Source organism: Siphateles boraxobius, unplaced genomic scaffold (assembly GCF_051911475.1).
Source record: "Siphateles boraxobius isolate OS27281-9 unplaced genomic scaffold, OSU_SipBor_1 31, whole genome shotgun sequence".
Taxonomy (NCBI): domain Eukaryota; kingdom Metazoa; phylum Chordata; class Actinopteri; order Cypriniformes; family Leuciscidae; genus Siphateles; species Siphateles boraxobius.
Window position 1 is genome coordinate 5,738,387 of NW_027508931.1, and position 25,102 is coordinate 5,763,488.

A 25,102-nucleotide genomic window follows, 5' to 3' on the forward strand; every position below is an offset into this window, starting at 1 on the left:
TGCCACTGAAACTGCATATTAACGCCCCAGTGGGGCTCGACAGCCTTCGTCAAACGGGTTGGCGCGTATGGTTGGGTTGCGGAGAGATTGCGAGATTGCGGTTAGGTCTCAGCAGCAACTGTTGGTTTATTTGTATAGGTTGTATAGTATTTACAGTCATTACGTTCCTGTGTATATTGCGTGAATGACGGGTGGTTGGGCAGATATTGTGTTTTGTGGTAGGTGGTATGCCATACGGAACCGTTGCCACTGAAACTGCATATTAACGCACCAGTGGGGCTCGACAGCCTTAGTCAAACGGGTTGGCGCGTATGGTTGGGTTGCGGAGGGATTGTGAGATTGTGGTTAGGTCTCAGCAGCAAGAGGGAAGTAGAGGTCAGTAAGCTGGGCTGAGTTGAGTGGGGGACGGAGGGGGGTGACTCTGGGACGCCAGAGTCACTGTCGAGCCCTCTTGAGGTGTCGTGGGCTAGTCGACGAAACACTGAGGACGGAAGGTGCCCACTTGAAGACCCTAGAGATGTCCCCTACTCAGCTCAATCCAGACGGTTGTCATGGGGGGAGCGCACTGTGGTTGCAGCCGTTGTGTGTGCTGATGCGTGTTAACACTAGACAGAAGGAGATTTACATCACCATATGGAAAGAAGCGTAAATGGATGTAGAAGCATAGGTTACTGTAAAGCTATGTCTTAGTTGGTGCTTGTCTTGGCGAAAGCCGAGTACAAATCAGCATGAAGTTTTAACATCTACTCTCGTGTAATGGAAATCATTGAGCAATAGATACACACAAACAGCTCAAAACTGCTTTAAAACATGAACAGATAATTGATAATCTGACTACTGTCAGATGAGGAATTATGCAGTTAATATAATTATAATTTAACGTGCATTAAAGATGTTTTTTTTATAAAAGCATAGAGCAGATCTTGAATTAAGTCAGCTGTGGAACACCTAAAGAACATTTCTCTTTTTATTAACTCTTTCCCTTCCATTGACGGAATTTTCTGTAATTTATGATACAACTATGGTGGCCGGCAATCCATGTTTCACCGTTATATGGTAGGGGGCGCTATTACACATCTTCTAAAAGAATACAGAATCTCCAGATCAAAACACAGTTGAAGAAGCAGCAGAAACAAGGATAGAAGCATTGTTCATCGTTCTAAATTCGATCCGGATGTATCTTCGACAAAAATGTGATTTTATCAGCTTTTTGTTAAAAATGTTACTTTTTTTTAAATTTACCAATTCAACTGTAGATTAAAAAGAATGCATATTATTATTATTATTATTATTTTTTAAAGCAGAGTCTCTGTTCTTTCTTTTGATAAATTGTATGTTCGGATATTCATACAACAAAATATTCTGGAGGCCATGAAAGTTTTGTGAAAATTATAAAAAATGCTGGCGCTGGCTGGTGGGGAAAGAGTTAAATTATTACACAATGAGTTAACATTGATTATAACGCAACAATTGAATATTGATTTTTTAATCTTTAATTTCTATTTGTTCTACTAATTTTTTATTTAGTGTGATTTTTAATTTCAAGGTAATCTAAGGTATTAACTGGAAAAGAAAGTAAAACCCAAATAATAAATAGTTATATTCTATCATATAAAAACAACTTTTAAATTGAAAAAAGCAATCTAACATCTACCACAACGTGGCAAATTCCTGGTCGCTTTAGAATATGTAAATAATAAGTGTCTTCTGGAATGTTCACTCTTGATCTTGACTATGCAGCAAATAAGGAGATGTAAGAAATTCCCTACACAAGCAAGATCCAGCCATCTTCTCTGTTTCTCTCACTTCCTTTTCTCAGAGCTTTAAACTGTAGCACAGCCAAAGGGAGGAACACAATTTTGAATTATGTATACAGAGCTGTTCTGAACACTTTTTTTTTTTTGGAACGAGATGATCTCAAAGACAGCTTTGAAGCAGAGTTGAACTGGGATTTATCCACCTATCTAGGGGAAAGTGCTACATTTTGGATATGGATGGTACTCCGCAGGAGAGCGACCGCTACTCCAGGCTTCAGTCTCCCTGTGTGGACAATATGAACATGTTCAGATAGGACTAGGTACAACGATTATGATAATTATCGCAATATAAATTTGATAAACGTTTCATATAATGTTCATGCACTATACAAATCCGTGTTGCCATTTCTGTTGCGTACTGTGTGAAAAACATTAAACAGCAAATGTGCCAATGTGGAGTCAAATTTATCAGCTCAGCACAAAATACATATAAAAAGCATAAAAAGCTTAGCGCGAATGCATTCACGGTGAATTCACATGTGAACCCAAATTCACGGTGTTTACGCTTTTCATTTACTTTGAACAGGTGACGTCATGCGTTGCCGAACTGAATTGTGGGTTCCGTTGAGTATAGTGTCACTGGCGTTGCTTATGGCAGAAGTTAAAAAGTTTTAAACTTTTCAAGCGCCAATGCAGGCGTCAGCCAATCAGATAACCTATGCGAAAACCCAAGCGCAGACACTAGCCAATTGCGTTAATGCAACACCTGAAAAGTAATGTGAGCTTCAGACACATCCTCCGTCAAGCGTCGACGCCCCGTGTGAATGCACCGTTACTCGCTGACCATCTCAATCACGTAACCACTAAACAGAGCTGTGAGATCCATTGAAAATTGTTCCAAATCGCTGCAGAGTTCTCCCATACAAACCACAAATCAAATGCCTCATGATTTAAACCAGTTTAAAGTCAGATGAAACAGCGCTGACAATCTCAACAACACTGACATGTCTGACTGAAAACAGGAGAAATATTGAGCCCCAACAATACAGTTAGAAGGCTTTCCAATCCAACATTTACCATGATTTACTGTTGTAACACTAAACATTAATGAACAAATGAGCAAATAAATCTAATAAAGTACCAAAAGTACAAAAACTGTGCCAAATAACAGAACTTTTATAAGCTAATGTAAATACAATCGCATCCATTTCACAAATTCTAGCCAGTGTAAATCTCAGCATCACTCCTAATGACCTTTGGCGGTGAGGGAGCTTGCACCCAACGAGCCTTCCCATAATTCTAATAGTGTCTGTGTTTGTGATTTCCCTCAGGCTAGCAATGATGCACAGCTCACCTTATCCTGACAAGTCTGACAGAGCTAAATAAACGGATGGGGATGGAAGAAAACTCTGTAAAACCTTTGAGAAAACACATCAAAGACCCAAAAATCTTAACCATGTCTGACATGCTCCTCTGAATTACTAATTTAGAGAAGCACTCAGAGGTACTTCAGATTAGAGTTCAAATGAGAGCTTCAAACATGTCTGCAACATGGTGCTGTTGAAAACACAATGATTCGAAGTGTGGCAGGTTTAATTTAAAAAATAAAAAGATAAAAAAATGAAGCTAAATGTATGGATCGCTGTTAGAGCCTAAACAATCAGTCTCTTCTTAGAACAGGGAAATTTCCTGTAATTCATCAGATTGCATCGATAAATAGCAAACAAGCAAACCCTATCTCCAATAAATAATTCTACTGAATCCATTACACCGTTTTCCTTTAATCTTCAATCAATAGGGAGAATAAAATGGCAGAACGTGAAAAGTGTCCTTTCTGTACAAGCTTTTTATGATAAATCTAGAGAACAATATGTTTGTATGAAAAAATCGATGACAATTCTGTCAGTTAAAAAAAAGTTCTTTTTTTCTCTATTTCTATGTTTTCAGAATAACTAATACAATAGAAACAAATACAACAGAGTTGCTTTTAAAAATCTTTTGACAGCAATGTGGACAGTAAAGCACATGTTTCTCTGGGCTTCAAATCAGAGATCTATATAATGACTATAATAATCCTGTTGCTCACAATATCAATTCCACTATCTGTCGTTCTTGATAAGTCTACTAATTCTGCAGTCATTCCTCAATTTGTATGCTCTTCTTTTATCAAGGGAGCCTGGTTGCATATCATTTACAATGCAGTCCTTAAGTTCTACCATGGGACACAGGTAGACAGATAGATCAGTGGGGTTTCACTTTCTTTTGTACTCGTTGTCCTTGCTATGGGCCAATGGGGCAGGTTCTGCTAATATTATCAGAACTGTTACAGGAAATGAAAAAAGTACATAAAAATGATAGATAGAAGGATAGAGAGATGGAAATGAATCAAAGAATTATATAATGGATGGATGGATGGATGGATGGATGGATGGACAGACAGATAGACAGGCAGACACAGACACAGACACACAGACACACAGACACACACACAGACACACAGACACACAGACACACAGACACACAGACACACAGACACACACACACACACACACACACACACACACACACACACACACACACACACACACACACACACACACACACACACACACACACACACACACACACACACACACACACACACACACACACTCACACACTCACACACACTCACACACACACACACACACACACGCCTCCCTTCTGTCGTCTCCTCTAAAGCTATCCTTCTGTCCTTCCTCTTCATTTTCCTGCAGCCTGTTCTTTTTTTTTTCTTACTTAGTCCTGCCACTTATAGCCTCAGGTGAAGGCTATGGTACTTCAAAGAGCCTTTTACTGGGAAAAGGAGATCAAAAGAGGTGAGGCAAGCAGTGAGAGGACAGATATAGAAGAGATGAAGAATGAGGAGAGGACAGAATGTGAAAGAGAAGGGAGAGAGCTCATATGGTTTGTGATGAGGAGGGCTCGCTCTAACTAGCAGGACAGAGTGGTAATAATGGCAGAGCACATGATCACAGCAACGCAGAGAGTTTCATTCTGAGAGTTTCATAGATGCTTGGCAGACACGGCAAATCACAGGAGTTTGTTTAAATTCTCCTGATCTGAACAAGCGTGGCACAGCTTACACTGAGATCACATTACAAATGCAAATGTGTAACACCACATCCACAGCAAAGAAGGTTGAGGGAATGAACAAGGTAGGAATAGAGAAAGACTGTGAGTTCAAACAAGCACTTCACTTCAGCTACTGTTTGATTTTATACAATGTGCTACAAACTTGCATAGCCTTATTGCTAAATAATACACTATTTTAAAATCCTTATCCTGTAAATACACAGGCTAATAGACAACACAACCAGATGTACATCCTCTAAGAGATTTAGATTAGAAGAAATTGACCAACCAGTCCAGATAAGAGCTATCACACCAGGTTAAAATATTAGCCTGTGCTTTGAGAAGGTAATGAAAGCACATTACTTATTATTTAAAAATTAAAAAGCTATATTAAAGTAATGATCTGTCAAGATTCTGAGAAGTAGCAGCTCCAAGTGCTCAGTCAATAATGGAGTTGGGCTGCAAGATGAATGCCTGCCCAGATGGTCAAACTCTCTTATGCAGAGCCGTGTGCTCACGTAAAATATATTTCTCTGAAAACACAGCAAATATATTGAAATAAGGACAGAGAACATTAAGACAAAAATAACCACACTGAGACCTGTCTAAGTGGCAGGGGTCTGTGAAATTTGTTTCAGAGTTCATAAAAGTTATTCTTCCCATGTCTAGCACAAACAGTGTAACATAAACGACACATTTTTGTCAATATTGTCTCTGGAAAAGGTGCACTTGGTCCCATATGTAATTATATCCTTCAGAACGGTGCTCACAAGCTTCCCTTTTGTGCCAGTGATGCTCTCTCAACAGCCTTTTGCTAACTCAGAGTTGATGGCTATACATTTTATGCAGCATTACAAAACAAAAGTGTGGAACAAAGACAGAGAATCACATTTGGGACAGGGTCATAGTCATAATTATGACATCAGCACCAACCTTATGCTCTGGCTTTGTAGGTAGTCCGGGTCAGTAGCGTTCAGCATTGCCACAAAGCTCCCTACGGGAATATTCTCTCTCCTGATGACAACCAGAGGATCTGGGAAGAACACCGGTCCTTCGTTCACGTCCATAACTGTAATGTAAACTGTTGCAGTAGAGCTGTGTCCGTACACAACATCAGGAACCAGAGGGTCTTCGTTTTCTACTTTTATCAGAAGTGTGTGAAACATTGCACTTTCATAGTCTAGAGGCTGCGAAACACAAAAGACAAATGGAATCATGTAAGAGTGATCACCTAACCAGCATGTAACTATATCAAGCAAATTACTCTTTATCATTACACTTCAATTAATACAAGCTTTCTTGTTCAAAGCAACTTTTTTTTACAACATGAGCAAGATTAGGGGCATCCAGTCCTGCTTCTGGAGTGCCACTTTCCAGCAGAATTTAGCTCCAAGACACCTGGCTGTAAATTTCTAGTAATTCGGAAGACCTTAAATACCTGGTTTAGGTGTGTTTTATTTGAGTTGGTGGTAAACTCTACAGCAGGGCTGTCCAATCATGCTCCTTGAGGGCTAATAACCTGCCACTATCCTGAGTTTAGCTGCAACCCTAATTAAACCCAGTAGAACCAGCTAATAAACGTCCTCAAGATTAGAAACTCACAGGCAAGTGTGTTAGGGCAGGCACACCCCTTCTCTAAAGGAAGGTGTCCCTTTAGATTGGACATCCCTACCCAAAAATTACCACTTTATCTCTGCAGTTTAGTTACAAATCCTACATTGGAGCCCTACAGTTGCTCATGAAGGTCACCTTCTTGGGCTTGAACCTTCAAAGTTTCAGATACCAATCGAGATCCTTGATCACTTTTGGATAAGTGGTTAAATTCTGGGTTATCTAAGAATTGGTAACCTAAACTTTAAGGTTCAAGACAAGAAGGGGACCTTCATAAGTCTTCACCGTTATGATGCAATCAATAAATTGAACCAAACACATGACTGAAAGAGGCATAACACACCTTTACCACTGACAGCATTCCTTCATTGTTGTCCAGGTTGGTCTGTATCTCAAAGTTCTGGTTGGGATCTCCATTGATGATGGAGTAAATGGCTCTCCATGCTCCGGTGTCTGGGTCGTCTCTGTCGTCCACTGTCAGGTTCACTACCACGCCGGTGGATCCCTCATTCATAGATGCCTGGAACTACAGCACATATTGCTTGATCTGTCAAATGTTATAAACCAAGAAATTTTATTAAACCAACACTTTAGCATTGTTATTACATGTACAATGACACATTATTTGAATTTGCAGTCTGTAATCAATATCAATATTTATCTTTCCAATCTCTTTAAACAATAAGACAGAATGAACACTGGAGGAGTTGCGGGGTGTGGAAATGGATGCTTTGACTAGATCTATATAATTGTGCCTCTTATGTTTACAGAGATTAACACAGCCAGGGGGACAGGGTCTATTGTTTTTGGCTAACCGAGCACCATCTTGAGTAATGAAAGAAGCACCTACGGCTGCATCAATTCCTTCCTGCCTTGTTTGGTACATGCAGAATCTCTGTCTTACATTCACCTCCCTCCTACTTTTCTTTCTGTCCCTTTGTCAAAGATAAGGCTTAAGCTAAGCCTGTATGAAACAGCTCTTGTCCTGTTTTTGTCACTGGATGAAAGCCACTCTATTCAGAGTGTCACAAATCTCCATAGTCCTTGCCCAAACCAGCCCAATGTCACAGGCCTGTTTGGGGAGATGAAGTGTTCCTAGAAGGGCCAGATGAGCTCTGGTCCCCATCAGCTCTACTATCATTTCTGTTTAGTGGCTTGTGAAGTGAGCACCCCTTCTATGCCTCAGGGATGTGCTCCCTTTATAAGAGCTGTCCAGCAGGGAGGGTGTAAGGGGCCAAATGCAAATGTAATCATTTGGTCCTGAAGATGGTGCTGATGGATCTGGGTGGCAGGATGAATTAGAAAAGTTTGGAAAGCAAAGCTCAGCAGTTTAAACTCATGTGGGACAGAAATATTGCCACTAAGCCCTCTCTCTAACAAAATGCTTAATGCTATTGAGTTAGGCGCCACAGTTGTGAACCATCCAAGATTAACAGTGAAACCCTTAAAGTCAAGGAGGCATTGACAAACATTGACGCTCAGTCGAACATTGTCTCTCGAAACTCTTGGACTCTCTCTCTCTCTCACACACACACACTGGGTTTTCATGTTTTATGGGGACATTTCATAGACATAATGGATTATACTGTACAAACTGTATATTCTGACCCCCTACACTAAATCTATAAACCTACCCATCACAGAAAACATTCTGCATTTTTAGATTTTCAAAAAAAGATCATTCTGTATGATTTATGATTGTTTCCTCATGGACACACACACACACACACACACACACACACACACACACACACACACACACACACACACACACACACACACACACACACACACACACACACACACACACACACACACACGCACACGCGCACAGTTTCATATTTACATTTTTTGTTGATTTATAATATGATTTGATTTCTTGGTATTTTATTGGTTTCTGTTTTTAATCACATTCATACTCTAACTATACAATAGGCACTTTTTAGGCCATTTAGCCTAAAAGCGTAAGACCACATTGAAAATACTATTTTTCACAATCTGCTGTAGACACATCAGGCAGTAGATGCAAGCAAAGACCTTTAGACTTAGACATTTTATTACACCTGGAAATTTAGATTTTTCATTTGTAAAGGCCCTTCTACCAATAAAAATAATTATTCAATAGTTTAAAGACAGAACTAAGGGATCGTGTTCCTTACGAGAGAGAGAAAGACAGAGAGAGAGAGAGAGAGAGAGAGAGAGAGAGAGAGAGAGAGAGAGAGAGAGAGAGAGAGAGAGAGAGAGAGAGAGAGAAAGAGAGAGACAGAGAGGGGGGTTGGCCTCACATATAAGCCATGCTTTATCCTTTCCTGAAAATAGATCTCCATTTCATTGTTTTATTTCTGAGTCACAGCCCTTAAAACCAGTCCCTAAAACATGTGTGTGCCTCAAAGGACATGAGATTGTACCTGTCTGCTGAAGGCTATGAAGCGATTACATCACTTACATATTACTTCAGCTCCAATGAGAGCCTTGTGTCTACAGTGAGCCCTGCAGGTCTATCACTGTCAAAATCACAGCGGCGGGAGATAGTACTCTCCCGCGATCAACCAAGATTTTATCATGTGTGGAATAAACAATTAAACAAACATTGTCACAAATGTTTACAGAGGGACACAAATGCATCCGCACAGCCTCACTCTATGCATATTCACTTCGCTGACCGATCGTGTTCCATTTAATCATCTGGAGCAGTGAAGCGGTCAGATGGATGTATTCAATCTTTGTTGGCTGCTGATACCCTGGCTCTGCCATACCACTGATAAGACCCCAATCCCTTCGAGTTCACAAAGCAACCAGCAGTGTGACAAACGGGGAAGTTATCAACCTGAGGCTAGACCTAAAAACTGAGAGGACAGGGTGGATTTGTGTGTGTGAGGTAGATGTCACCTAGTTGAACCCCCCCAGCAACAGAACACAGGGCAAAGAGAGAGAGAATGTGGCCAAAGCGAGATAAATCACTTCCTACAGAGCTGCCGGTGCGGTGACACCCGGAAGCCAAGAATGACTTGGATTATTTGGCATGCCATTCATTATCAGTAATGTAGCACAGTATGACGGCATTATTGGAGTTTCGTTTTGAGCTGTGCTACTGCTTTAGTAACAAATAGCTTAGAAAATTCACACCTGATACTGTAACCCCCCGTTCGTCTTGACATCTGCTTGAGGAATCAAATCAACATTCATGACCTATCGAGAAACTCTGCCTGACTTATAAGTCTCAAATTCCACATCTCAAGCCAGGAATGTGAAGAAAAAAATCTGCGTGCCGTTTTCACAGCTAAACGAGATTCTTGAAAATAACCCTTTCAACGTGCAGCCAAACATGGACAGCACTCTAAAAGCCTTCAGAGAACAAGAGTCATGTGAAGGGTCTCTCCTGATGTGCCTGTGGATGACAATACAGGTGCCTTTTATGCCACAGGAAACCTCACTCATACTCTTTCTCTTCACAGCCTCTCAGAGTGACAGACTGAGACGTTCACAGTCTGATGGCCCTTTATACAGTGTCAATTATTCCGTCAGAACTTGCGGTAACACTTTATAATAACTAAAATAGGGCAATCCAGATTTTTAGTTTTGATTGTAAGGGAAGGTCTTAAGTATGTATTTGAATATGGTAAAATATTTTAAAGGAATAACTCACGTTTAAATTCATTCTCATGTTGTTCCAAGCCTGTACGACTATCTTTCTTTTGTGAAACACAAAATAAATTATTATTTAGAAAAGTGTCTCAAAAATGCTTGAAACATTGTTCAAAAAATCTTCTTTTGTGTTCCGTAAAAGACGGAATGTCACGAGGGTGAATAAATGGTGACGAATTTAATTTTCGGTTGAACTATCCCTTTAAAGATAGGATGCAAGTGGAAACTGTTGCTCCCTCGTGACAGTATTTTGAAAATCAGCGATGCATGAAATCAAACTTTTGTAGTAGCTTGGTTTCAGGTCTTATGTTAATTATTTAAGATAAAATAATAATACTTAAAGAATTATGTTAATGTCAATACATTGCACTGTAAACCTGCCATCTTCGTTTTTTAATCAGACAAAATATATGTGGAATAATAAATAGTGTAGACATCATTTAATTAAGCATATTGCATTCGCCGAGGGAGTTCAATCCTGCTTATGGAGATTTTCCTTTCTTCAGAGTTTAGACCCAACTCTAATAAAACACACCTGAACCTGTTAATCAATGTCTTGGGCTCACTTGAAAATTACAGACAGGTGTGTGAGAGCAGTGATGGAACTAAGCGCTAAACGAAATGCCAAACCCACAAAATGATGTGCTGCATCCTAATTTGTTTTCTTCTGCCATGCATTATAAGTATGCACTTTGCTGGTGATGGCAAAGTACAAACTTTTGCATATATTTTGCAATAGAATAACACCAGTATTGTGGCATAATACTTCATTAAATCACCACTTTGGCATATCAGCTTAAGGGGCTGTTTACATGACACATTTTTCAAATAAAAAAGTAAAACTTTTAATGCGTTTTTGCCGTTCGTTTACACAACAACAGCGTTTTGGGTGCCTGAAAACACAAACTTTTGAAAACAGGTTTGTGTGAACAATCAAAAACGCAAATCTCTGAAGACGATGACGTCATGCACATACGTATTACGCATTATATAAATGTTCTGTCTATAGTGTTTCATCGCCATCTAACAGCCTGGCAGCAGAATACAGCATTTTTAGTCATTTTTTTGCGGATCCTTCTGAATGGGGATCGTTTTATCAATGGTGTCGACTGTACGCGGAAAACTCAAAGGAAAAACATCTCTGGTTTAAGCATATTGTTGTCGTGTAAACGTACCCTTAGATTCATTATAGTTTTTTTTCTTTCTTACATTCATACTTAGCACACCATCCAGGTACCTTAAGCATCATACTATTTTAAGTACTATAATTTTGGATGCTATAATTTTAATTTTGCATACAAATAATGATGGATACTATACAAACTGGAATGAAGCTTAAGTGCATCCCTACAGCTTTGCAAGAAAACATTTTACATACAGATAACAGCCTTGTCTGAATGCCTGGCATCTTGCTTTCTAGCAATTTCTATAACTGACACATTTCTTCATCCTTAAGGACAGTCTGAAGATGTCATGACGATATATCACTGCATCCCCTGAGATGTAATGTAATCCCTGACTGTTCACAAACTGATTTTATTTATGAGGCCATGTGAACTAGTTGTAGGTATCCGTAGTCCATTAATTACCAGCTGGATTTCACAGGACAGATGGGAATCATAAAAGTATCTTGAAGTTATGACTTGTAGTCTTACATTTAGGATTGCCAAACGTCCCATGTAAGATGGAATTATTATGTATTAAGAGAACCGACTTGTGTTAAATCCATATGGGATGCAGTTTGTCACAGTAAAAACAACTGAGAATGATTCAGTATTTAACAATTTGAATACGTTTGGAAAGTGTCAATACTGGAAAAAACCCCCCCAAAAATACATTAGAACTGTACACGTGGGAATATGATCTGATAACTACTACTACCACCAAACTGCTATCTGTTGTCTTATTGGACATTTGGTTGTACTATTTGGTAAAATGTCATTTATTTTGGTATGTGGTATATATAAATATAAAGTTAATCATTCCCACATCATTTAGTTTCACTTGATTTGTTGCGGTTAATTAAAATGACTAAAATATAAAGCATTTAAAACTGTAATTCTGTTTTATCTTAAACAATTATTCATTTGTTTAGAGTTATGATTTGACTGCATATAAACCAAATGTATATAAGTGTAATGGCGTGTGACAGTACAATTTATAAAATAAAATCATTCATTTTTTTACTCCAGATGCAATGATGAAGCTATATGTCAGTGTGCCGAAATCAAAGTGAATTAATCTCAAAGGCATTTTAGCACTTCAAGTTTCTTTTCCATTAACAATTGTTTTAGTACTCAAATATTTGGAAAGTAACAAATGCAATAACAAATGATGAGATAAAGTCAGTAATAGATAAATGTAAAATATTTCTTGCAAAAATGTGTTTGCACAGACATTTTAATGACTGTTTAATGAAAATTCAATAATTGACCTTAACTATACATTATATTAAGTGAGTTTAAAGTGAGTTTGAGCAACATAATTGACAGGCTCAGCAATGTTCTTATAAACTTTATAAAGATATAGCTGATAATATTGCTCACTGCCTTTTGATTCTGCTTATTTGATTCTGTTAGAGTTTCGCTCTGGAATTTTTTTACAAACCCTTTCTTAGCCCCAATTTGAGCAGAATGTTCAATACATAAATGTATGAGAGTTACGTATGTAATTAAAAGTCTCAAACAATAAAAAATTTGGCACAACTGTATTGATGTAAAATATTGAGTGGAATGCTTTCAGGTTTAACAACCATTCAGTGCTCTCTTTGAAACAAATAATAAAAGCCATGAGACGAATGAAAGCAAACACCCACTCATCAATTCACTAGCTTTGACTTTGCCTCCACAACAGAACTGTAAACATGCTAATATCCGCTAATTGAAAAGTATAGTTAATAAATCTTTCACTCTCTTACTCTCTTAGTAGTGGATATTACATGTGTTTTACTAGAAAGGAAGGATGTCATTTCTACTCTATGCTTAAATTGAGCCTGAATAATCCTGAATGTCATATCTCACCTATGTCACTAGAACCAAATGTTTCACTACCTTAAACATACCATATCTGTCTATATATAGTAGTAGGAGAATGTTCAACAGTTGATCTTAATCTCTTACTAAACTGATGTATACTAGTAGCTACTCAAGCTCATAATGAGTGACAAATGAGGGCATGATCAAGTCATCATCCCATGAATGAATACGTCTGTTCTTGATGAATATGAAAATGACATAGATGGCAACAGATGCAGTATAACTGCAGCTCATGATGAGCAAAATCATAAATGCATAAACATGCCTAAAACGAACAAGCTGCAAAGCTATCTGGTACGTTGTGAGACAAACATGTTGATTTGTAAACAATTTGAAACACAGAAATGCAAATTAAGAGATTCCAAAGAAAAGATTTGCATAATTTGAAATATGCTAAACAACTATAATGTGGTCTAGTGTTTTTTTTTCCTTTTTTTTTCATTATACAAACGGAAAGACTGCTCAGTCCTGTCATACACACTGCTGAGAAACATTAATTTATATTAATGCATGCTGAAATGACTTTGCAGATTTGATAAATGATTACACAGTGTAAGAAGCTGCTTTTCTTTTCTTCACATGCCATGTTAGCATATTCTGAGTAAATTAATTTAAGTTCTAATTGAAAGGCTATCCTATTAATTTTCTTGGGAAAATAATGTATAATGGTGCTTTGATATTAATATTAAATATCTAAAACTTACATAGATAAAACTTCAGGTAACATTAACAAAAATTATTTGGTGCTTAACAGATCAGCAGTTAAAATATGAATTTACATGAATATACATTAAACCTGAACTGTCACACATACTTGACTGATCTGTTGGTATTGAATAAAATGTATCTTAAGAAAGGTTATGTGTTATCAATGTGTACTTTAATTTCCAGACTGTGAACCGTCAGCCACTGTAGTTTATTCTACAAATATACATGTGTTTTCTAGGCCTGAAGATATTTTAGAGTGTCTCTCAGAGTCTCCATAGACAATAAATGGCAGAATATTCCTTAAAAAATCTGTTTTTGAAGTATTATCATTATTAGAAGTGCTACTGTGGGTCTGAAAGTGCCCTTCATGATTACTTAGCATCAGGCAGCAAACATAGTCACCTATTTCTGGGACCAGAATTGTCATGGGTAATTATTTTTATTTGACTTTTCAATATATGTGCCTTTGTCAAGGACAAAGAAATATGTTTCATTCATGACGAGTTATTGCAATTCACACTACACATACACATTTACACTTTCCCCTTTGATTTAAGCATTTACATCTATTGGTCAAACGTTTGAAATAATTGATGATTTTAACGTTTAAAAAAAATCCTATTATGCTCCACAAAGCTTAATTTATTTGATAAAAAATACTGTAATATTGTGGAATAGTATTACAATTTAAAAGAACCATTTTCTATTTGAACATAATTTAAAATCCTGTAATGGCAAAGCTGAATTTTCAGCATCATTCCTCCAGTCTTCAGTTTCACATGATCCCTCAGAAATCATTTCAATATGCTGATTTGTCACCAATTTCTGAAAGATGATGTGACACTGAAGACTAAATAGAAATTAGTATTATTACTCCAAAATGTCTGTACGCAGATGTCAATGAAACCGAAAGTCATTTTTGGAAATTACTTTTCATTCAGTTCAGTGAGTTTGAAACTCAATATTCTGCTAGGAAACTTTAAGACATAGAGCAAGAAACAGTACCAAATCGATAAATACGATTCCATGACCATCAATAATTGCTGGTGTAGCTGAAGGAATTGACCTACTCCAGACATGGGGTACCTCACTCTAAAAAATCCTGGGTTGTTTCGACCCAAATTTGGATCAAATATGGACAAAACCAGCCGTTGGGCTGAATGGCTGGGTTCGTCCATATTTGACACAAATTTGGGTTAAAACAACCCAGCATTTTTATAATGTGAAATGGGGTCCGGGGGCAGTAAGGAATGGGACATAATTTCACATCATGGATAATAAGAAAGGCTAAAACTGTTTTTCTAATGTTGTTAACCACATTATTTTCACTTCACATATTGGGATACTGGAAATATTATCTGTCCTCTTATTGGGGGGGGGGGGGGGGGGTGAACTATGGCTCTATTTGCACACAATGGACAAAATGTAAAAGCCACGTATGGAGGAGCGATAGGGAACATATTGACCAGCCCCTCCTTATTTTCCTCTTTCCTAGGTCAATAACCATCATAGTCAAAATTACTTCAGCCCAATTATTGCACATGGTCCAACAGATCCCTTGGTTCTGTTCTAAAACCAGATAAGATGCTTTATTGTCTACGTCCTTTTGGTATAAATGGAAACTTCTCTCACCCCATCCACCATTGGTTGGATTTCTTCTTTTTATTTCACTGAGCTTTTTGTACTGTATCGTCTTCTCTGTAAAGCATATATGAAACTCTGCCCTAAAATTTGTCCAAAACGAGATATCTCAGAATGCAGTATAATTATTCTGAGATTGGCAGCCTACATAGGGAGTTCACTAGACTTTGGAACAAAACTATTTACACTTAGCAGTAGTATTCATTTTCTATGTTTAAAATCATCCCGAGCATGTCTGTGAGATGTAAGAAAGACCTTGTAAATCAAGGCTGCATGGTAGTGAGGTGCCATACGTGGTACCTGTAGTTTTCACAATACAATGGTAAACCAATGGTTGATTTTAATAAGAGTAGATTCCTAATTCCGACTGCATATTTAAAATTTACCCTACACAAATTTGGCTGTTATTTATTTTTACTGTTTTTGTTCATGAAAATTAATTTACTGTGCATCCGTATCCCAACTCAAGCTACTGCTACTGTCAATACGAGCTGCTGTCAAATATGCCTTTCCAAGAGAAAAAAAATGTAGCAATATTAACTGATTTGTCACCCTGGTGCTATCTGCCACCCTGGTGCTACCAAATAAGGTGCTGGTGCCATCATCTGTAGAACTTGGTAGAACCAGTGCCACAGCTCTCAAATGTCAGCCTGGAGCCCTGTAAAATCCCTGTAAAAAGTCAATTGGCAATTGAAATAAGAACATCCATCAAATCGGAGTCAACCCCCAAAGTACACCCGACTTTTGTTACAATCATGTTACGGACTTGTAGCCATCATAGTTGATGTCATTAGCATTTTGACGGAGGCAGCGCCGTGCTGTCAATGCAGGGGAGAGAGGCAGCTCAGATAAGCTGTCACTTCCCTTGAGTGACAGGCATGATAAGCCGGATCAGTGGCTGCTGCAACACTTGGAAGGGGTTCATCGGAAATAGATGCCAGTTATCACAAAGTGCCAGTGGGTGGGCGGGCATGTACATACCACCTGCGGCAACTACCACAGCCCCATGTCTCTCCCTCCACAGCTCCAAGATCCTCAAACTGGAAGCAGGAGTCGGAGGGACCCGGGGAGACAGAGATAATAGAGGGAGCATGGATAGGTCTGCAATTATCCTAATAATACTCCCGCTGCGGGACACAGTTACGTGACCCCATACATTGACCGAGGCCTAGAATTATCTCTGGGAAGACAATAATTCCCTTGTCACACACGGCAGACATTTATTTTTAAAAGACGAATGTTCAATGGTGGCTCGGATGTTAAATACATGAAATGAATTGAGGTCAAGGGAAAAACAATATAGCTCTGCCGTGCTCTGCTGTGCTGTTTAGCGGAGGCCAGGCGGTTTGTCGATGTGCAACAAGAGGTACCGATTTTAACGTTCCTTGATCTTCTTCAGGTTCACTTGAGGATATGATCTCAGTGCTGTAGTTTAAATTCCAATTGATTTTCACTGTGATGAGCAATTTACAACATAAAGAACCAGATATTGAAAAAAAAGATCCATGTGAAGCTCTGCTGCTCATGTAAATAAATAATACAGCTTCACTGGGTAGGCTTGTTAGTTTTTATTAAGGCTTTATTAAGACTTTTATTTGTATTGGTTTTACAACACAGTAAGCTAAAGGGTGGATTCACCTTTGAGTAGAGATGCTAGAATTCTACTAAATCTAAATGCATCCATTCCTCTAGATCTGACTGGACCAGTTAATGGCAATAAATGACTGAAAATTATACACTGTGGATATGATCATACAGTATACACAAAATCTTTCTGAGGAAGACTATGCAATGAGTGTAAATGCCAGCCTGTGATTATCATAAAGTGGAACATCTGCTAATTAAGAAAATTTGAGGAAACGTGAGAAGGTGGCATGTTTTTCTTCGCGTGTGTCTTCTAGAAATTCTATTAAGAAGTTAAGAGTTTCTGAAGTGAAGAGACTTTTGCTCTTTTGCAAAATTTGTGAGAGATAAGGAAGTATTATCTCACTTCTGGGGAAAGTAGCAATCCAGGCTTTATCGTAGAATGGTAAATGGTAAAGCAGTATGCACACTATAATAGGCCAAATACATGTAATATAAAATGGTGGATTTTAGGAATTTGTGGGGCAAAACGGAGATTGACACAACAAACATAGAGATAGTCATGGCCAAATATTAAAATTATGTCATAATTTATTCACCCTTGTGTCATTCCAAACTGGTACCACTTTCTTTCTTCAGCAGAACACAAAATAATACTTTTTGAATTTTGGCAACCAAACAGTTTTGGTGCCAATTGACACCCATTGTATGGACAAAAAACACAGACATTTGTCCAAATGTATTCTATGTTCTACTGAAGAAATAAAGTCATACAGGTTTGAACTGCATGAGGGTAAGTTTATGAAGACAGAATTTTTTTAAGGAATAGCTGAACTATTCCTTTAAATCCTCAGGTTGTCTCCCAAAAGACACAGCCCACACTGGTTTGCTGGTCTTACCTACAGTAGTTTAGCATAGTCTCCGAGCCTGGTCAGGCTGGTGCTTGTGTGGTTTAGCCTGGAGGCCAGCTGGCTAAGACCAGCAAACATTTTTCAGAAGGACTGAAATTTCAAAATGTTCCACTTTCAAAGTTGTTTTCTTTGAGATATAGTATATTCTATAGTATATTATATAGAGATATATTCTGTCAGATATAGTAGCCTGTAAGAGGGAGAGGAGGGGATATTCTGCTGATCTACAACTGCAGCTCTCTAGTCCCATAGGGTGGACTTGTGCCAAAAACAAAGACATGCACTCAAAAGCCACCTGTGAGGAGACAGCAGGCTTTCCTACTGCTGAATTTCACAGTGTAGTCAAGAGATTTTTTCAAGCGTGTGCAAAGAGGAGGTGCTGCAGTCAGCTCAGACTCTGTCAGACTGGTAAATGGAGAAAAATTATCATGGAAAGTGCTAGTTAAAAACATACCAAACACAAACACACTTCTCGTACTAAGAAGTACTAAGTCTAATTAATTAGACTTAGACCTAGTACTAAGTCTAATTAATGTTGATTACATTGTTTTATATTCTAGTTACCATTATGATGATCATTGTTCCTGTTGGTGAACCTGGTATACTCTGCTAATTTAAAATCTGTTTTCTTTATGTAGATGCAATTAATTTCCAGAAAACAGATATTTTATATTCTATTTTAGGTTCAGGAAATGATATTATAAAATGACAATATAGTAAAACTATACTACGGGGCTGATGAATGCTTGAATCTGATCGGTTGATAAATGTTCTTGTGTGTAATAATTATTTTCAGGGAAATGGATGGGATAGGCCTAAGTGGGAAGACCTGAAAACAGACAACAAGCTTGCGTTGTTTCTGCTCCATATGTGACTGACTTTGTTTTTTACAATGAACTCTTGCCTGTACATACTCTTGTGTAATGTATGTTAATTTTTGTTCTTCCTTGTCAGATTTTAAGATAAGTCCCAATAGTTAATGATAGTTAGCTGAGCTAGTTCCATATGCAGATCACATTGTTTTTATAGAAATTACTTAATTTTAAGGCAATTATTTTTATGCAAATTCTTTGCATTTTCGTAGTATTAGAATTTCCAGTAAACAACCTAAAACAGCAGAATTCGTCAAAGACACTCTAGGAAACCCTAATGAGTATCCACATCAACCAGTCAGAAAGCCCCTCTCCCTGGCACAGCAGTGCATCTTGGGAATGGGCCAAGTGAGGGTGGACGTGATGTCTCTGAGTATATGACAACAGCCCTTGGCACTTCCTCTAAAAACGCATACAGCTGAAAATAAGTGTCTCTGGATCAGCCTGGAGTAGTTGTTTTCCCTACGCTTGCTAGCAAAGTGCAAGGGTAGCATTTTCTGACAAATTCATCACAGGTGGGCTCAAATGGACATGCAGCTTAAGTTTGCACATAGCATAAGTGCAGTTTTCTTGCCCTCTGGGTTTTATATTGCTGAATAGCATAGGTGGCCTCTATTCGTGACTGTTTAGCAGAAGACTAACGTGTATTTTATGGCCTATAGCCAAAATGTGTAGCTAAATAAGCCCAGAAATACCAATGATTACAACAACAATACACGCATAAAAAGTACACTTCATCCATGGACAGACCATCATTGCCAGGGCAGACCCTGAGTATTATAACACAATAATTTTAGACTGCAAACAGGAGGTCGCAGAGGATAAGCGAGCAAGAAGGACCCAGTCCATCACCTTTGTGTGTGAGTATTTGTGAATCACAGCTGTCACTGCAGTGCACCTGAGATTAAAGTGATTGATGCACGGGGGGCATTTTCTCGCAAGGTCAGTGTATCTGAGTGAATAGCTGAGACCCTGGCTGAGCATTGAGGGGTTGTGTTTGTATACGTGTGACTTGAGTGATTGACAATTGGAAATGATTGGTGAAGGCCTTCTGGACTGAGAAGCTTGAGTGTTTGTCCTTATGGTAGATGACTGCAGGTGTTAAGCTGCTTCAGACTGCTATGAATCATTTTCAAACAAAAGTGAATGCAGTACAATAGTCAGCTGTTCAAAGGGTTACATTTTCAATTATAAAATGGGGAGTTACGATCAAGGATTCTGATTGGTCAATACAGCACTTCTGCAATGTTTATACAATGACTATATGTGACATGCACTATTATTATGAGTCATAATAAGAATTTTTATTTATTTTTGATATAGGAGTCTCAACAGTTTTCAAATTATATCAGTTGTATTACAAAATTCAACATTAAATAATGTTAAAATTATGTTAAAATAACCTTAATGTGGTGCAACCTTTTACCCCAAGAAAGGTATTTAATATCCATAGATTGTTAGTTACGTAGAAAATATGCACTTTAAATAGTACTTTAGAGAAGAGCATAGCGTTAAAATCATAAATATATACTGTAAACTAATATATAAATAATAATATAAATGTTTAAAATTTTAAAAATTGTAATACTTAACAAATTTTAATACTTAACCTGTTATGGATGTCTTAATAATTTAACATACACTACTGTTAAAAAAGATAGGATCAGTAAGATTATTTTTAAGAAATTAATAATTAGTTCAGCAAGGATACATTAAATTGAACAGAAATGACAGTAAAAACATTTATTACGTTGCAAAAGATTTCTATTTCAAATAAATACTGTTCTTTTGAACTTTCTATTAATCAATGAATGCAGGAAAATGTATTGGTTTCCACCTAAATATCAGAACAACAACATTGAAAAAAATAAGAAATGCTTCTTGAGTATCAGTATATTAGAATAATTTCTGAAGGATCATGGGAAGCTGGCGACTGGAGTAATGAATAAAAAAATAAGTAATTGAAAATTCAGCTTTGTCATCACAGGAATAAAACAAAAAAATTGTCTGGAATGAGGCCACTTTCTAAAAAACAAGATTTTATGACAGCCATTATTTTGACAGTTTGGTGTAAAAATAAAACCCTTGTATCTTTAGAACGCTAACATTTTTGCGTACATCATTTCTGGGTCAGAATGACTGAAAATTATGGAGGAGGACACATACTGTCAATGAACAACAATTTTAAGAAGGGAAGACAAAATGAAGAAGGATGAAAAACAGCCCCAAAATAGGTTCCTCCTACCAGTGAGTGTGTGAACTCAGGTGCATGGTCATTCCTGTCCGTGATGGTGATGGTGGCTGTTGCAGTTCCTGTCAGTCCCACCTCACTTCCTGCCATGTCCTTCGCCACAATCTCCAGCTCGTACTGCGTGGTTGGAAGAGTCTGCGGAAACAAAAGAACATAGTTTTGAACAGTTAGTAGAGCTTCAAGACAGATGGAGTACAGCCATGATAAGAACTTAAGTGGCTTAAATGGAAAACAAGTCATTGTTTTACAACTGCTTTAATGCTGGTTAGACGCTGTCAATATGCACTGAAAAGCACCACATACTTTTAATGAGTGCTTACATTGTAAATTAACTGGTAAAGTGGAGTAATTAGGATATAATAAACCAATCATTGTATTAAATCACGGCTTCAACTAAAAAGGGCCTAACAGTTCATCATTGACATTTCGAACGCTAAAGTCAATCGGTACAAAAAAAGTTCATTTTTGCTCATGACTGACCGGTGATCTATGAGACCAAAATATCCTTTTGTTAATTTACATTTACTCTTGTGTAAGGCCTTCTTCAGGGACGGTCCTGAAACAATGATAAAGGCTTCATGCAAGAGCATTTATGCTCCCTGACAGGTGCTAGTCTAAATAAATGTCAAGTTTCAGTCACTTTTCAAAGGTAATACTGAAAGAAAAACATCTAAATGTCAATTAACGCCCACATCACCTTTCCTTCAAGGCCACATCCTTAACTGGAATGTCAAGAGAATAAAAAAATAAGTGTGGGCTTCAACTTTGGGCTCTTTTTTGTCCCAATGGTGGATTATAGTAAAAGTGACGTTTTTCTTTAAAGTAATTTTAAAACCGGTTTGGATACTTTTAAATTTTAAATTTCACTTGTGAGTAGAATATTTATATTATGTCATTTCCGACTAAGCTGTAATTGTCAGATTATTAAAAATATTGGTAACACTTTACAATAAGGTTCATTAGTTAGCATTAGTTAACTACATTAGTTAACATGAACTAGTATGCACAATATTTCTTCAGCATTTATTAATCTTAGTTAATATTAATTTCAACATACTAATATGTTATTAAAAGCAAATATTGTATTTGTTAACATTATTTAATGCATCCTGAACAAACATGAACAAACAATGATCAGCTCTATTTTTATTAACGTCTCGGTTACATATGGTAACCCTCGTTCCCTGAGGGAGGGAACGGAGACGTAGGTCATGACTGACCAATAGGAATCTCGCTAGAGAGGCCAATCTACTTCGAGTGAAACTAAAACAAGCCAATACACATTGGCGTGCAATCATTTGCAACAGCTGTGCAGCCTCGCAGCGCAGGTATTTAACAAGCAGCTGGTGCGATTGCAAACTAGTTTTTTGCTGAGGAGCCAGGCCTGAAAAAGCTGAATGTGGCGACGGGACCTACGTCTCCGTTCCCTCCCTCAGGGAACGAGGGTTACCATATGTAACCGAGACGTTCCCTATCGGTCAGTCACTACAACGTAGGTCATGACTGACCAATAGGAATCCCTACCAAAGCGCCACAGCTGCTGCACCCCATCCAGCGCTCCCAAGCAAGCCTCTACACCTTCTTGCCTGGAAGGACGATAGGCGGAGGCTTACACAGAGTGAGTCTGACACTGTTGTTCCGTGATAACCCATACAGTGAGATATTGGATAACACTGGGAAAGCGTGCCCTTTCTGTTTAGGAAGGAACGCTGCGGAAGCCACTTCTTCAAAGAGTTATGTGGAAATGCATATGGACTAGCCCGAAGGCTGTACTGCATATGAAATAATGGGTGACTTAGCCCAAGGGAAAGATACGGGCTTCCGATAGGAGCAGCCGTGGAATATACACATATGGGATCCCCGTAGGGTCACACATATGGAACCCAGCCCAGATCCGGTTCTCAAGGATTCAGCGGATAAGGGCCTGGCGCCGGCGAGGCCTGGCCGCCGCAGGGCCTGGCGAGGGTCTCTTTGGGAGGCGGCCCGTAGCGGGGTCTGAGTGTGCTGTGCAGCACTTACCTGGTTCCACGGGGCAGGCAGTGCGGGAGGCGGCTCGGTGGCGTTCTCGGACCATACGCAGCTGCAAGGATTCCGACCCCCACTGCTCTCCGGGGATTCTTCGGACCCAGAGATGATAGAAACTGCTCTTTTATTGAAAATTTTGGTACCGCTGGTTTTAAGGCCAGCGGCGGAACACAAACAAAACGAAGCAAAGGATTTTCCACCCGGCCCTCTTCCGGGGGAGGGAGCGATGCAGTCATCGTCTCCTGGAGAGCAGTCCCTTCCAACTCTGGGTCGCCCGTCCTAGGGCCGCTTACCTTTGGCTTTGCCGCCCCTCTTGGCGGGGGCCTGGACGGGCGGGGCGCCCCGCCTGCGACTGGCTCCACGGTGCCACTTGGATGGAGGCTGCTGCTGCGGCGCGGGAGCAGGGGCAGACGGAGGCGGACGCCCACGGCGACGAGCAGACCGAGGAGCTGCGGGCGGTGGGGTGGAGGCAGCAGCTGACCGCCACGGCAGGATGTGTTTAATGGCCTCAGTCTGCTTCTGTACAGCCGAGAACTGCTGGGCGAAGTTCTCGACCGCGTCGCCGAAGAGGCCGGTCTGGGACACGGGGGAGTTAAGGAACCTGATCTTGTCGGTCTCCCGCATGTCAGCCAGACACAGCCAGAGGTGGCGTTCCTGGACCACTAGTGTGGACATCGCACGACCCACTGACCGCGCAGTGACCTTCGTCGGACGAAGCGTGAGGTCAGTTGCGGTACGAAGTTCTTGGAGAAGTTGTGGATCATGACCACCCTCGTGCAGGTCCTTCAGTGCCTTGGCCTGATGAACCTGCAACAACGCCATAGCGTGCATGGCAGAGGCAGCTTCCCCACAGGCCTTGAAAGCCTTGCCGGTTAGGTCCGACGAGTACTTACAGGCTCGGGAAGGAAGACACGGTTCTCCACGCCAAGTGGAGTTAGGGCACAGTTGCATAGCAACGGCCCGTTCCACTGGCGCGATACGCGCGTATCCCTTAGCTGCCCCGCAATCAAGGGTGGTGAGGGAGGAGGAGCCACAGAGACGGTTTCTGGCAGTAAAAGGTGCCGTCCACGTCCCTGTGAGCTCCTCATGCACTTCCGGGAAGAAAGGCACTGGGGTGGGTTGCTGAGAACCAGCACGCGCCACCCCGAGATACCAATCGTCCAACCTCGAGGGCTCGGGACACGGTGGAGGGTTCCACACGAGCCCGATCCTGTTGGCGGCCCGGGAAAGCATGGCCATCATCTCCGGGTCCGACTCGGGCACCGCTGACACACCTGAAGGAGGCAGCTGCTCCGAGCTGTCGTCCGCGGAGAGGTCTGACCCACCCTCCGATGCAGCAATCGACATCTGGTCGTCGCAGGGAGCGCCGAACGAAACGACTGGTACACATCTCGAGGATGGTCCAGAACGTTCCGTTGGCAGCTCAACTGGTTGCGGAGCATGAGAGGAGTGAGGGTTCCTAGGGGGTTGGTTCCCCGAAGGAAGCGCGCTCACTGTAAACCTCAGGTCACCCGTGTCACTGCCCGTAGCAACCCGCGAAGGGGGGTTGGAACGAGGTGCAGGCACGGGGACTCCGCCCCTTTGCAGGAACGTGAGTCTCGACCTCAGCTCCGAGATGGTCATCTTCCCACAATGGGTACATGACTCATCCACGAACGCTGCCTGTGCGTGTTCGAGGCCCAAACACACAAGGCAGCGATCGTGACCATCCCGGGACCCCAGGTAACGACCGCATCCAGAAACACACAGATAGAATGTCATCTTGAAAAAGACGCAAACTATCTGTGTAAGCTCTTTTAGAGACTGCTCTCCTTGGTGCTGAAGCACGCAGGGGAATGGTCACGGCGAACACAGACAGGAATGTGCACCTGTCTGTGCGCGATTCTCTCTCGCTGGTCTTACCAGCCGTGAAAACGGCCCTTGAGCGCTTTAATCGCGCACCTTACCA

At 39.9% G+C, this 25,102-nt stretch overlaps 1 protein-coding gene across 2 annotated transcripts in view; it reads right to left on the reverse strand.

Moving 5' to 3' along the window:
* Positions 1 to 25,102, reverse strand: part of cdh13 (cadherin 13, H-cadherin (heart)) — a 426,287-nt gene that overhangs the window by 68,503 nt on the left and 332,682 nt on the right. For both annotated transcript variants that reach the window (XM_077193535.1, XM_077193536.1), the window contains 3 exons: positions 21,124 to 21,264; positions 6,826 to 7,008; positions 5,805 to 6,058 (listed from right to left, as the gene is read on the reverse strand). In XM_077193535.1, coding sequence (XP_077049650.1) covers positions 5,805 to 6,058; positions 6,826 to 7,008; positions 21,124 to 21,264 — 578 coding nt within the window. The remainder of the gene's footprint in view (positions 1 to 5,804; positions 6,059 to 6,825; positions 7,009 to 21,123; positions 21,265 to 25,102) is intronic.